General features: G+C 39.1%; 1 protein-coding gene across 1 annotated transcript; it reads left to right on the top strand.

Annotated features, from left to right (window-relative positions):
• Positions 1–3,079: 3,079 nt before the first annotated feature.
• Positions 3,080–14,374, top strand: Mmp13 (matrix metallopeptidase 13). The gene is made up of 10 exons (XM_008829957.3): positions 3,080–3,232; positions 3,322–3,563; positions 4,298–4,446; positions 4,623–4,748; positions 7,312–7,473; positions 8,598–8,715; positions 9,628–9,761; positions 10,978–11,137; positions 11,785–11,888; positions 13,061–14,374. Exons 1-10 carry the CDS (start codon positions 3,092–3,094, stop codon positions 13,159–13,161), a joined length of 1,437 nt encoding a protein of 478 aa, XP_008828179.1. The 5' UTR covers positions 3,080–3,091; the 3' UTR covers positions 13,162–14,374.
• Positions 14,375–16,027: the final 1,653 nt, after the last annotated feature.

Below are 16,027 nucleotides of genomic sequence, written 5' to 3'. Positions count from 1 at the left end.
ATGCCACTGTCCATGAACCTGACCCTGGGATGAGCACTTCTCATATGGGCAAGAAGTTGTGGTGTGACACCAAACCAGGAACCAGACTGAGGTGGAAGTCTTCCTTGGAAGTTCACAAAATCCTAAGTATAATTTTCTGAAATTATCTAACTAGAACACATTTATAGAAAAAGTAAATATTAAGCTTTTGATATATAACATTGACATATTTTTTGAAAAATCTGAATTCATTTTCAGCTTTCTGATGGGTTTGATGAAGAAAAGTGAATTATGGAACATGACAACTCCAACTTCATTAAAGACTTTTTTTTGCTGGAATTGAAAAGGTTCTGGATGAAGCATACCAGCAACAGGATAAGCTTTTCTATTCTAGAAGGTACTGCTTTAAGGGTTGGCAAGAAGCTCAGTGGGTAAAGGCACTTGCCTGATGGCCCAAGTTCTTCTATCCCTGGGTCCTATATGTGCCAAGGAGAGAACCAACTACTGTACCTTGTCCTTTGATCCCCACACATGCATCGTGGTCCCCACACATGCATCGTGGTATGTGCACACAAACACATATACACAAAGAAATGAATACAAAATGTGCTGTGTACAGTCAATGAAAAAGAAGGCAGGAAGGAAGGCAGGAAGGAAGGAAGGCAGGAAGGAAGGAAGGAAGGAAGGAAGGAAGGAAGGAAGGAAGGAAGGAAGGAAGGGAGGCAGGAAGGAAGGAAGGAAGGAAGGAAGGAAGGAAGGGCCTGGGGATGCTGCTCAGTAGTACAGTGCTTGTCTAGGAATACAAGGCCCTGACTCAGGTCTCAACACTGCAAAACAAATAACAATGAAACAAACAAACAAAGTCCCCAAATCTTCAATATCTACCACAGACTAAATAATCAACTTTAAGGATGATTGACTATGCTCAAGTAGGTTAGGTGGAGGTATTCTTACATTTCATCCTAGGGTAAAAAACATGATTATTTAAATTCAAATTTAGTTCTCATTTTTTTAAGGAGTATTTAAGGAAATGGCTGGTGGTATAACTCAGTTGGTAGAGTGCTTGCCTAGAATGCAGGAAAGTCAGGGTTCCAACCCAGCATGGTGGTACATGCCTGGTATCCCAGCACTTAGGAGATGGTCATCTTCATCGACACAGATGAGACCCAGTCTCAAAAACAAATACACAACATACCAACCAATACTATAAGCCCATCCCACAGGATTGTGGGGAAAAAGAGACGAAATTAGAACAAAGCCGTTTTTGAAAAAATCATGCAGTTGAAAATCAAATCATTTACCTTTTAGAAATAAAGAAACTGCTGACATTGTCAACACAGGCTGTGAGTGCGTAATTTTCATGGAATCCAGAGTCTTAATATAAAGGATTCTTTGACTTAAAGGATCTTCATAAATTTTAATCCAACCCAAAAGACCACGATTTGTCCTAATGTGAGACTACCCTGTCCTTTACTAAAGATTGTTTATTGACATTTTTGTTTCTCTCTGAGGGGACGTTTGGAACTTGGGAGCTGATGACAACATATGTTTTAAAAAGTCCCACATTAGCTCTGTCTGAATCAGCAGGCGCTATGTGTTCCTAATTTAGTTGAAACAATTTTGTTTTCTCATTCTACAGGTTTTCAAATTTCCCAGTGATTTGGTAGCCTTTGTCAGAATCATTTGCAAATGCCAGCTCAGCTCCCTGTTTAAAAGTAGGCATGGCTTGAAGCCATATACATCATCCCAGAGGTGATAACCAGAGGCCTGGCTTTCATGTCCATATTTAACAACAGGAGATAAGGACTTGTGTTGACAAGAGCTCTCCAACACATCATAGTGATGACACATCCTGTCGTCTGGCTACAATCACTTCTCCAAGAGTAACATCCCATCGACTGCAGGCTATTCTCTTAAGGGATGACTGTTTTAATTTTCTGATGAGCTTTTCTTTATTTCTAGTAATAATGGAAGAAAAAGCATTAGCAAACTATCTTTAAGTTTCTGTGGTTTTGGCTTTTATGTTGTTAATGTTCTTAAATAGAAGAAGAAACTAGTAAAACATGAGGACTAACTAATCATAAGCACTATAGTGGAGAAACAGTGTCATTTATTTTTGTTTCTCATTAAAATATTTCTTCTGGAGAAAGGTTATGTTGTAATGACACAGTCAGGCATGGTGTCTCATGCCTGCTGTCATAGCGCCGGGGCAGCTAAGGAAGGAAGATTATCTATGGCATCCAGTGTAGATTAATAAATTAACTTGAAGAGAACGTGTTGCTGCAGGTCAGGGGCAAGTTCAAGGTCGTCCTAGGATACATAGGGAGTTGTAGGCTTCCTGGGTTACAGTGTGGGACCCTGTGCCTTCCCATAATGCCTAACTGGGATGCTGCATGGAGTAAATGAGATAATGCCTTTTATAAAGCCTGGTCAGGAGTCATCCCTCACTACATAGTCCTAACCAGTAGAGTTGTATTTCAAGAGACTCATTCTGCCTCTGCGGGAACTGTAGGACATTCACACAGTACTCCACAGCCATTGAAAGGTTATGCCAGTGTGTTTAAATCCCAACCATGGGTTTATTTAAATTCTAACCCCTCCAACACTTAGGCGACTTCAAGCTTGGTTCTGGTGTGACCCGCAGGGGAGCACAGCAAGCAGTCTCACTGTAATTGCGCTGCAGTTGAGAACTCAGTCTATAGACACTTTGAAAGCAGGGCTTTGTTTCCCTTTCTGAGAGTAGAGGTATCACTTTGATATTCTTATCATCCGAAAAAGCCACAGTAGCTGCTTTTCTTAAGGAAGGAAGAAAACATTTCTGCCTCATAAAGTGAAAAACGAATCTCCATTTCTCTTCTTCCCACAGCAGCCAGAAATATGCTGAGGCCGTTTATTTTACCAGATGGGTTTTGAGACCCCCGCTGAAACTAGAGACGCTCTCATTTTCCGTTTCCCTCAAATTCTACCACAAACCACACTGGGAGGAAAGAAAAAAAAAGTGGCCATGTAAGCATGTTTACCTTCGACTGAGTAGGAAGTTAATGCATGTCCCTGGGTGGTGACTCACCACACAGGCCTATAAAAGGGAAGGTGTTTGCCCTGGGAAGGCAAGATGCAGGCACTGCCATTCAACATGCACTCAGCTGTCCTGGCTGCCTTCCTTTTCTTGAGCTGGACTCGCTGTGGGTCCCTGCCACTGCGCGATGGCGATGATAGTGATGATTTATCCGAGGAAGACCTCCAGCTTGCAGAGGTAGAGTATCCTGCCAATCTTGGCAGCATGGCGCGTCTTTTAAAATCCCTTCTCTCTGAAAAAGCAGGGCATTTTGGTCTCTTTTCCAGCACTACTTGAAATCATACTATCATCCTGTGAATCTTGCCGGAATCCTGAAGAAGGCAGCAGTGACCTCCACGGTTGAAAGGCTCCGAGACATGCAGTCTTTCTTTGGCCTAGAAGTGACTGGCAAACTTGATGATCCCACCTTAGACATCATGAGAAAACCAAGATGCGGTGTCCCTGATGTGGGTGAATACAATGTTTTCCCTCGAGCTCTCAAATGGACCCAAACGAATTTAACTTACAGGTAACACCCAGGCTACATTTCCTTCACATTTGTTAGTTTTTTCTAAGTGTCTAATGTTCAGCAGGCCTTAAGTATTTAACTGAAAGTTAAAGCCAGATTATCTTCAATGCAAATTTAAGATGCATACAAGTAAGTTAAATTTAGTATTTGATTGTATTTTGTTCTAAAAATTAAAAGTTTATCTTGCACTTAGTGTTTCTACAAGAGTTCTACAAGTCAATGTTAAACATGAAAAATGAATAAATTAGAATGTTTCATAAACTCTGTTACAGTAACATAGACCAACATTATTTTTCAGTGGGTATCTCAAAATATTTCTTTTAGAAATGAAACCAAAGTACAAATAAAAGTAGATTCAAGAAAATTTATAAATGTGATACATCAACCATAATTTTATTATAGTGCTGAAGACGGAGGACTCTATTCTTTCTAGAAACTTCATAGGGGCATTTTATTTAATATTGCTGCATCAATACATCTCCAAATTTTTAGCATGCAAACTCACTTAGATTATACATTTGACTATTTTAAATTTAATATGCCACATGTTCACATATATGGAGATGCTTAAGTACTTGATCGAATTCTTGATTTTCTTTCTTATAAGGCATACTAATTAATAAACTCTAATACAACTTTTGAGTTTTCAGCCAAAAAGCTATAGTCTAAGAAAGTATATTTTTTAAATAGTTCTAATTTTCCGAAATTTAAATGAAACTCTCTCTGTTGAATAGAATTGTGAACTACACACCTGATATGTCCCATTCTGAAGTGGAGAAGGCCTTCAAAAAAGCCTTCAAAGTCTGGTCTGATGTGACACCCCTGAATTTCACCCAAATCCACGAGGGCACAGCTGATATCATGATATCTTTTGGAACTAAAGGTAAAGATGCAGAATTGATTTTAAAACATGTAAATATGTTAATCCTTAGTTAGTTCCAGTTTCATATTCCTTTACCAAGTCATTTATCACCTTATAGCATTTGGCAAGAATCCACCAAGCCCTGATCCAAGCACCAGGGGGTATAATCAGAATCTAATTCTTGCTTTCGTTCACAGAGCATGGTGACTCCTACCCATTTGATGGGCCTTCTGGTCTTCTGGCACATGCTTTTCCTCCTGGACCAAATTATGGAGGAGATGCTCATTTTGATGATGATGAAACCTGGACAAGCAGTTCCAAAGGTAATCTTTCTTATAACGATGTAACTCACAGATTATTAGACAATAGACCCATAGGTACTAAGCTAGGAAGCACACTAGTACATTATATTATTTGATTGCATTTTCTAAAGTAATAAAAAGTATCTCTTAAACTTGGTGGTTCTCCGATAAACACTTACACAAATTACTAAATGTGAGGAAATGAATAAAATCTACATAACTTATTACTGTGGCTTGAGGGACACTAACTCGGAAGTAGGCCAAAACATCTTTTCTGACAGCTAAGGTATTGTTTCTTATTTTGCCTGTTGAAGAAATATAGTTTATTATAAATATATCTAAAACCCATCAGGGTTGGGTCTGTGGTTCATAGCTATGTTGGATATAAATTGTACAGCTGTTTCCTTGGAAGGAATAGTAATAGGCTAGTAACAGTGTAAGTACAGTCAAATTTCTGTTTCTCCTTAGGTAAGTCATACTCCTCTGAGAAGTCAAGATGATGTCTTACTCTAAATAGCAAGAGGCAGAAAAGATGAAGGTTGTACTTATAAGAGTAAAATAAACTCAGTGTTCAAATCCCTTGGCAGTGATCCCTTTATTGCCATGACTATTATGGCTATCATTCTTGGCCGCTTTTTTTCCTCAAATTAATCGGGATAGTAATTTAACAAGAAAAGCTTTGATTATTCCAAGTAGAGTTTAATTTTAGAGCTAGAGCCTTAGTTCTAGTTGTACTAAGACAACTAAGAACAATCTTCGAGCCGGGCTTGGTGGCCCACGCCTTTAATCCCAACACTCGGGAGGCAGAGGCAGATGAATCTCTGAGTTCAAGGCCACCCTGGTCTACGTAGTGAGTTCTAGGTCAGCTGGGGCTACAGGGAGACCCTGTCTCAAAAAGACAAAACAAAACAAAACAAAACCCAAAACCCTAAAAAGCAACAACAACAACAACAAAACAATCTTCCCAGACAGTTGTTTTTATTATTGACTTAAATATAAAGAAAGCCATGGCAATGTGCACCTGTGACCCCAGCACTCAGGAGACTGAAGCAAGAAGATTATGTTTGAGGACAGCTGAGCCGTGTAGAAAGTCTCAAAAGACAGAATAAATAAATAGGATTCCTTCCAAGGGTAATATTGGCCCTTTAAGTGAACAGTGAACTCCTCAAATCCATTGCCTCCAGTTGGTCTTTGGAAAGAAAGGCAAGGATTTGTGTGTTTGTGCCTGAGTATTTCATGGGTACAGATGGATTTAAGAAGAAGAGTATTGTCAAGATAGAGTCACAGTAAGCCTCAGACTTAGATTCCTACATAAATCCCAGTCTTGAAATATTTAAGTAAATGAAAGCATTTACAAAAAGTTGGATTAAGTTTTCAGCCAAAGGCCAATAATGGTAACCATTATTAGTCACTACAATGAAGAATTATTGAGCCCTCAGATTATGTGACCCATGATTGCCTTATAACATGCAAGTTTCTTTATGTATTAGCCCTGATAATGAAAGGGTATTTAATATACATGTGAAACTGCTGACTCCAGCTCCTCTCTCTCTCTCTCTCTCTCTCTCTCTCTCTCTCTCTCTCTCGTAATGATATTCTGGTGGTTGTGTGTCTTTGTGTGTGTCTGTGTGCGTGTGTGTGTGTGTGGTTCTGGGGATTGAATCCAGGGCTTCATGCATGCTAGGCAAGTGCTCTTCTCTGAAGACATGTCCCTAGCTCTGATTTTTTTTTTCCAATTTAAAATAACAGTAGTAGGAATCTAAAACTTGGTGGAAAGAATGATTAGAGGAACAATCTAAACACAGTGACATAGAGATATTCTAGAGCAGAGGGAAGATGGGTAATCATGCCCAGAGTTTCTGTTTTTCCAAACTGCAGAGTCTAGGAAAAATTCTAGAATCATTTGGTTGGAGTTTCTTCCCAGATTCATTACCAGTTTGAATGATATGCTAGGCAGCGTTTCAGCAATGCAGGAGTCTATGTGACTTCCCACAGCTGATTCCAGATCATTTCTGTCTGCTTTTCTAACCTGGCCAGAGAAGACAAAGAAAAAAATCCAGATTCCCAATGTCTTTACAGTCCATCTTTATTGACTACTAATTATTTGAGAACAATTTATTGACGATGCTGTAGGTGATTGACTAATCATGTGGGCAGCTATAATCCAAGAGAACCATGCATTATTATATGAGTTAAATCAATGCTTTGGATCTTTGTTTAGGCTACTGAATATTAATTTTTAAAAAGTAAGATAATGATGGGGGCTGGAGAGATGGCTTAGCGGTTAAGAGCACTGACTGCTCTTGCAGAGGACCTGGGTTTGATTCCCAGCACCCACATGGTGGTTACAAACCGACCTTAACTCCAGTTCCAGGGGAATCCGAAGCCCTCTTCTGACCTCTGCAGCATTTCACGACACTGGTACACTCACATACATGCAGACAATACACTCATACACATAAAATAAAAATAGTAAATAAAATATTTTTTAAAAAAGTAAGGTAATGATGAATTAGGAAAAGAAGGATGGAGGGTTACTATTTCCTTCCCTGTCCCCTCATTGAAGCATCATGTTTTCTTACAGGGTACAACTTGTTCCTTGTTGCTGCCCATGAGCTCGGCCACTCCCTAGGTCTGGACCACTCCAGAGACCCAGGTGCCCTGATGTTTCCCATCTACACCTACACTGGGAAAAGCCATTTCATGCTTCCTAATGATGATGTACAAGGAATCCAGTCTCTCTATGGTAACTCTCACTCTGCCAGTCATAAAGCTAAGGACAGCAGCTGTTTTAGCAGAACAGAGGCATGTGTTTGCTGTCTAGATTAAGAAGCCATCTTATGCCACTTCCAATAATGCCACCATTGTTTTTTTGTTGAAACATGAGAAAATAGTCCATCATTCTGAATTAAACTATTTGCTCTATTAGAAAATGTTCCATTTTCTAAGCCTTTTGCAGACTATACTTCCTTGTATTTGTATTGTGTACATTGCAAGAGTCATTTGACACCTCAAAATACCTGTATGTTTAGAAAGGAAAATATTTACTCTTTGTTTAACCAATGAAGCAATTAAACCCTGTAGAGCTTAAAGAGCTCAGGTGTTGATAGAAATGAGGACATGAGTGGTCTTGTAAATTCTGGATGCTCTTTAACCACATCAATTTACCAAAGTGGAAGTCTCTATGCGGCCTTCGGTAGTTTTCAGCCCACATCTACAGTAACTGTGTAAGAAAATTTTCCTTCCACTTTATTCAGTAATATTTACAAAACATTTAAACCTCAACCCAGACACTTACTTATGGGTTATCTGCCATAAATAGAACCGCAGCCAACAAGCGCAGGCATCAGGGTAAACACTTGGAGCAAAGGCTCTGAGAACTTGCTCATGCCTCTTTAACCCCTTATTTCGCCTTTGGATTTGAATCTACTTGAAGGCGTGAAGGGAACTCTTTAGTTTCTTCTACAGCTCTTCCGTCTACTGTGTTGCGATGAAATACCTGGAGACAGAATTAGAAAAACAAAAAGCTGTGTAAAGCTGTGTGGGGCTACTGCTCGATGCACTAAGGCTTTTATTTTTCTCCCGTGTATTCCAATGTCAGGACGTGTATAATTACAGTTCAGAAGAATCTGCAGGGCTCTGGAGCCGTGAAAGCTGAGGGATATCACCCTCAAGCCTGCGGTGACTGTGCAGGAAGGAGCTAGGGTTGCTGGCTGGGCCTTTGTCCTGGGTCTGAGTCTCTGGAATTACTGTCCCCTCCTTCCGGGGAGCCTTTTCCTGCTTTCCTACAGCAGAATCAGCCTTCCAGTGACTCAAGTTACTTAGCTGGTCACTTCTCTGTAACTTCTCACAATTGTTTTATGACTGCAGGTCCAGGTGATGAAGACCCCAACCCTAAACATCCCAAAACACCAGACAAATGTGACCCTGCCTTATCCCTTGATGCCATTACCACTCTCCGAGGAGAAACCATGATCTTTAAAGACAGGTACTACTGAGATTCCTTTGTCAAATCTGCTTGTAGAAACACTGGCAAACCTGTGTCTTTAAACTGCCAAAACAATCCAGTCAAACCTCCAAATAGTAGCATAAAAATAATAGTAGCATAAAAATAACAGATCTGTGGCAATTGACATAGTTCAGATCAAATAAGTGATGGATAAACATTTTACTTTTTGATATATAATCTTGTTTTGTGCTGTTTCCTTTATACCTTTGGTTACAATGTTTCTTATTAGGATAAAGGAAAATTAGGAATCCAATTTATTTGAAAAACAAGACAAATGTTGAAAAAAATCACTGAATTAGTAAATTGTTACCAATAAATATCCACATGAATTCCTTTTGAAATTGAAAGGTTGATTTTAAGCACAGATGTTTGAATTTGAGAAACGCTTACACTCTAAAGCTAAAGCTACAGAAAATGAAAGTGAAGTGTTTATTTCCAATTTGTTGTTTATTATATTTGCTTGTTTATCTGTTTGTCATTTGTTAAGGCTCTGAATTTGTGGTCCCCCAGATGTTTCCTTTCATATCAGTTTGCATGGCCTTGAGATAACATCCTAGAATTCATGTGTTCTTTCTAAAGCTGGACACAGTGCCTGGCACATCCGCTTGCTACTTGGAATAAATACAAAATTGAACAAAGCATAGTTTCAGGTCACAGAGAACATAAACCCTTCACTAAGGCTCTGTGACATTTCAAACAGGAAGATCTTTGACTAGAATTTGGAAGGCTGTAACTTGCAACTTAGAGGCATATGGTGTTTATTTTCCACTCACACGTGCTAGGTCCTGGTTGTGTTAACCTATCTGCACTGATGTAGACAGTGTTGGTCAGCAGGATAGAAATACTGCACATGGTGTGATAGAAAGCTCTGTGTTTTTACTTTGGCATTAGATTCTTCTGGCGTCTGCACCCTCAGCAGGTCGATGTCGAGCTGTTTTTAACAAAATCATTTTGGCCAGAACTTCCCAACCGTGTGGACGCTGCATATGAGCAGCCTTCCCGTGACCTCATGTTCATCTTTAGAGGTAAGACTGTCCTCAGGGAGGGTTTCCACATGGCCAGATGACAACCTTTATGCCACCAGAGACTTAGAAACAAGGTCACTACTAAAAATACACCTAAATTAAGAACCTAGTGTAACACATGAAAACTAGAAAGCACCTGAACCCGTCCAGTAAATGTCTTAAATCTGATATGTAAAAGGTCCCTGTTATGGGGAGGGGATGTGGCTCAGTGGTACAGCACTTGCTGAGCATGAGCAGGACCCTGGGTATGATCCCCAGCAATGCAAAGGTGAAGGAAAAAAAGGTCCATGTTTCTGTTTACCACATCCATTCTCTGTTTTACAGCAATACTTTCAGTTTTTTCTTTTAGTTCTTCTCAAAACTTCTTACTAAGAAAACAGTGTACAATTTGAAAAACAAACAAAAAAACCTAAGCATAATTCTCCCCTCTATAAGTAAATTCATTTCTTCACCTCTTTTTTTTTCTAGTCCTTCGACATCTTTATACATATTTCACTGCAAAGTATGGGTGCATATGCTCTACGTGCCCCCCCCAACTAGGCTGCCTGCTGAGCCCCTGAGATTCTCCTGTGTTCCCCTCAGCACTGGGGTTACAAGTGCTGGGGCCACATCTGGCCTTCTGCATGGGTGCTGGGGATCTGAACTCGGGTCCTCATGCATGTACCCCTGGTGCTGTTACACATTGCCATCTCCCCGGCTCCTGTTTGTCCCTTTTATATATAATAATGGAAAATATTTCAAAATGTTACCTTGCCTTAATGACTGTAATTTAATGCCTTTGCAAAACATTTTGCTGACATCATTTCTATTGTTTGACTATTTTAATTAATGTTGCAATGAAGACTGTTTTCTACAGAAGAACTTTCCTATTGGCATACAAGTTGAATTTTCAATCAAATTCACTGTTTCTATTTGCTCTTTATTCCAAAATTTTAACGTATTTTTTCATTCGACTCCAAACTTAAGATTGTGGAGTGATAAACTGGCAGATTAAGTATGATATTTGACTAACTATGTTGATAAGTAGGAAATGCCAGTCTTTAAATAGGACTAATTTTTTTGAAAGGATGCTCCTATTTTTGTGTTTCATAAACACAGAGGTCACAAGCATTAAATATTTTATTTCTTAAACAGTCTTCCTTTCCAGTAAATCCTTACAAGCACGAGTCCTAAGAAATGCTCTTGGAAAATAAAACTCTTCTTTCACTTATTCTAGGTAGAAAGTTTTGGGCTCTTAATGGTTATGACGTTCTGGAAGGTTATCCCAAAAAAATATCTGAACTGGGATTTCCAAAAGATGTTAAGAAGCTAAGTGCTGCCGTTCACATTGAGAACACAGGCAAGACCCTCTTCTTCTCAGGAAACCAGGTGTGGAGGTAAGGTAGCAACGCACAGGCCCATGTGCATGGCAGGGGCAAAGTCTTCATCACACAACTATCACTGTGATGAACTATTGTCTCACTTTTTTTTTCAATTAGAAGTGTGGTTTTATTTATATCTTTATTAATTTTTTATTAGTTTTAGTTATCTTTATTAATCTTTAGTTATCTTAGTTAATTAATGAGTTAATTTATTAATCTTTAGTTATCTTTATTAATTTTTTAAAGGTAGCATACACAGTCATGGGCTTCATCATGAGATCTTCATACTTATGTGCCTTTATGCTTTTGTTCTCATTTGTTCCCGTCTCCCTACTGCCTACTCCCATACTCCCTCACACTTACAGATGTGATACCTGCCCTGTGTTCTTGCTCTATGTCAGCTCCTTCAGGCAGAACCTCAGGGATGAAAGCAAGTGTGTGCGTGCACACATGTGCGCACACACACTTAGACACACGCACACCCCACATACAATATTCATATTCTTCCAACCATTCTCTCCGTCCTTCGCCACAGTGAAGCTGTCTCTGGACTTTGGTACTTGTGTTCCTTCTAATCTTTCTCCCAGACTCCTTCTTGTGCTCTTCTAAGCAGTTTTTGATAAATACAGCTTACTCACAAATTTCTTCTTCTTATTAAATAGTTACGATGATGCTAACCAGACTATGGACAAAAACTATCCCCGACTCATAGAAGAGGAATTCCCAGGAATCGGTGATAAAGTAGATGCTGTCTATGAGAAAAATGGTAAGTGCTTATTGTCCATTGAGTGCAGAGGGGCTTCTTGGCCCCGAACAAAGGATTTTAACACCAGATTCAGATATGTTAATATAACACAGTTGATAAGGCACTAATTGCTCTGTGTAACTACTTAGACAGCAAACAAAAATACCTTGCTTAGAATAAATGAATAAATTTTACTGAAGCCCTGCCAAGTCCATGAATAAGAGACACAGACCCTAAATGTGACCCTAAGTTACGTGTGAACGTGCTAAGAGGCAAGTTGTCAACATTCCGACTAGGGCTGGAGTGGGAGGAACTGATAAAGACTCACAGCTACCAAAACCACGTAATTATTTTTGCTTTAATTATGACAAATAGCATTATCCCTAACTTATGACAAATAAATAATGCCAATATTTCCAACATCAAAACTAGAATCCATGGCAAGACAGTTAATTTAGGTGATCTGGGACACTTACACCTTTTCAAAAGGATTTACCTTATTATTATTATTATTATTATTGGTGGTAGGAGTAGTAGTAGTAGTAGTAGTAGTAGTAGTAGTAGTAGTAGTATTTTGAAACACTATGTAGCTTGAGCTGGCCTGGAACATGCTATGTAGATCAAGTTGGCCTTGAATTTCCAGAGATCTACCTGCCTCTGCCTCTCAAGTGCTGGGATTGAAGGTGTGTGCCCCCATGCCAGCTATCTTGTTTTTTAATTATCTGTATGTGTGTAGGTCTTCATGTGGGTTTGTGCACGTGTGCAGGTGCCCACAGACGTCAGAGGCATTGGATCCTCTGGGGTTGGAGTTATGGGTGGTTATGAGCTGTCCAGTGTGGGTGCTGAAAGCCAAACTCGGGTCTTCTGCAGGAGCAGTATGTGCTCTTAACCACTGGGCTATCTTCCCTGCCCCACTTATATCTTTTAAACTACAAGTAATGCATTAAAACTTTTTTAGTGTTTAACAATTAAAATTGGGAGATAAAGAGTAACTGGAGGGCCTGAGGATGTGCCTCAGTGGTAGACGTTTGCCTAGCATTTGTGAGGTCTTGACTTGAATCTCTAGAACTATAAGAAGTGATTACATAGGTAATCAATAGGGACTGTAACAGATTGGCTCGTTAAGTATTAGCTGTAGTAAATCCTAATATTCTCAAAGTCTGATATTTTCTTTGTGGTCTTTTTTCTCCTAGGTTATATCTACTTTTTCAACGGCTCCATACAGTTTGAATATAGCATCTGGGGTAGCCGCATTGTGCGCGTCATGACGACAAATTCCTTATTGTGGTGTTAAAGTTCTTTTTAAAATTGTTATTTAAATCATGGAGAGTATTTGAGATAATCCTTTCAGATATGTGGGGTGGGGGTTGGGAGATATATCAGGGGAAAGCTTAGTTCTGTGAACAAGCTTCAGAAAGTTCTTTGATTATGCTATATCTATATGACCTTGCGTGGCTGGAACCACATTGAAGACTTTTAAAGTAATAAAACTGCGCACCTCCAAGAATCACCTGATTCTTGTGGGCTATGCAGAAACAATAGTTGATATTTTTCACACCAAAAATGGGATATATGGTTTGTTGATGAGAGTGAAGATAATTTTTAATATATTTATGAGGAAGCCTACAAAGGCCTAAAAGTAAATATTTATATAATTATGAATCATCTTTGAAAAACAAATATAAACATGGAAATTTGGGGTAGTGTCTAGTAGCCATAAATAAACACAGATAAAGAGAAATATCTGCAAAATGCATATTAGTAGACAACTTTCCAAAGGAGTAATTTGAGCTTTGCACTGTGAATATTCCGATTTACATCCACCTTCTCACACAAACACCGAGAAATTATCAAAGTTGCTAAAGGAAGGAGATACAGACCTCTGTGAGGTCAGGAGAGGTGGCTGTGCTCTCTGTTTAATTTCCATCTTGGCCATGACTCAGGGCCCATTTCAAATAAGACAGTATTCCTTTGCATATTGGTAGAAGATAGAGACAATTTCTTTTTTAGTAAAAGATTTTAGGTCTTTGAAATGTCATACATTAAAAAATTAAAACTTATAAAAACCCAGGAAATAATGTAAAGTTTTCATAAATATTTAATTATTTAAGTCTAAAACTAGTGTTCCAACCCTATTTTTTTTACTTAGTTAATTGTCCAATTTTGATACAAAGAGTATTTTCTAATGACTTGTATGTCAGGAACTAAGATATTATAAGTGGATGTGCTAAAAACAAAGACATCCAAAATAAAGAAAGCAGTTAACTGGACTGTAATCTTTTTAAGATGTCAGTCTATGCGTTTCCCCTCTGCCTTCATTTTTAAAATTATTTGGTACTTTTTATAGTGCCTGATACTTGGCACTTACTGAATATCTGAGTGACCACTCCGAGAAGAACCATTGTGCTGAGAGATAATGTTCATAACAACACACGCAAAGGAAACATGTATTTGCTTAATGAAATAGAGTGTGTTTATGTCGTTTCTAATAAAAGATTTTCAACAGACATCCCTATTTGGCGTATTTAATCTTTAGGTGTCATTTCGAGCTTTCTTCATACAAAGGATCGATTATCAAAATGTCTTAGTAAATGTAGCCCCCCCCTTTGTCTCTCCTTCCCTTCCTGTCCCTCCATTCCCTCCCTTAATTCAGAAATCAGAATTAATTGCACTTAGCAATGTTAGAAAAATTCTGGTGGGCCTGGTGCTGAGGCCTCCTTTCTGGGCCAGCTCTCCTAGACTGTGCCCAGAAGTTGCTCAGAATCCTCTCTGCTGAGAGCATTTGGTAGTAAGCAACAGACTGGTGTCATCAGGAAGACTGACTTACCCTTGCTCTGCCTTGAGCTCTGCATATCCTGTGTGCAGGTCCTTTAATCTGTGTGGGCTTTCCTCAGCTGTAGAAGGGGACTGGCAGCTTCAGTGGAGGGGGAACTGTGGGGAAGATAGGGAACTCTAAGAGGAAGGAATGAAAACCTGAATGTCTAGAGGCTTATTTTTATTTATTTATTATTGAGAACAACTTTCATGAGTCCATTCTTTCCTTCCACTGTAGGTGCCAGGGACTGAACCAGGCCATCAGGCCTGCACAGAAAACACTTTAACCTGATGAGCCATACTACTGGTCTAAGGATTCCATAGGTTTGGAAAGTTTAGGACCCTTCCATTTCCCTAAGCCTTGCCCATCCCTAAATATTTAATCTTTTAATACTTAATAAATATATTTAAATGTATTATATTTATTTTAGTTTATTAATATTAATAATTAATGGTAATATAATTTAATATGTATTTAAATATATATTTAAATATTTAATTTTTTAATATTTAGGGAGATTTAGTCTTTAAATGCCACTCACTAAGAAAAGAAACTTGATCTCCTCATCCTTAACAAAGTGATGATCCCTCCTCTGCTCTGGGGTTGCATCCACTCTGCTTAGCTAGTTAGACCCTCCCCATGGTGTCCTCCCCCGACCTTGGGCCTGGGCCCCTTCCTGTTCCTCCAACCTCAGACCTCTGGACTAGCCTGGTAAACAGAATTAGAAACTATTATACTAAGTGATATAACACAGGCTCAGAAAAGCAAGCAACATGTGTTCTCTTTCATTTGTGGATCTTAGCTCCAAAGCCCTAGATTCAAGCATACACCCTGACGTAGCCACTGGAGTCAGGAAAATAGAAAGGAACTATGGGGGTAAAAGGAAACAAGGAGTCTGAGAGAGGGGGATATTATGGGGGAAAATGGGGGTATTTAACTCAGGAGAGAGGTGGAAGTATTAGATAATGAGAGAGAGAGAGAGAGAGAGAGAGAGAGAGAGAGAGAGAGAGAGAAGATAAATAATGCGTAAGTGCTTAAGTGGTGTGAAAAACCAGAGGGAAATGTATTAGCTCAAAATCCTATTGAAAAATATCCATATACATATATACATACATATATATATATAATGAGTGCATTTGTACAATGTGTATTGCAGGGCTATATAGCAAGAAATACAGTGCCAGACAGGAGAAACCTCCCTTTGAATTGTTGGTCAGGGTAGTTCAAGAGACTCCCAGAATAATTCAGGCTATTGCCACAGCCCTTGATTGATTACCTCCCCGAACTTGAAGGTAAGACTCTACTGCTGAAGACAGGACATACTTCAGACACTAGACTTGGAGCA

Source organism: Nannospalax galili, unplaced genomic scaffold (genome assembly GCF_000622305.1).
Source record: "Nannospalax galili isolate Female #2095 unplaced genomic scaffold, S.galili_v1.0 scaffold1750, whole genome shotgun sequence".
In the NCBI taxonomy this organism is placed as follows: Eukaryota; Metazoa; Chordata; class Mammalia; order Rodentia; family Spalacidae; genus Nannospalax; species Nannospalax galili.
Note: the sequence above shows the minus strand (reverse complement) of the source record. Positions and strands in the feature narration are given on the sequence as shown.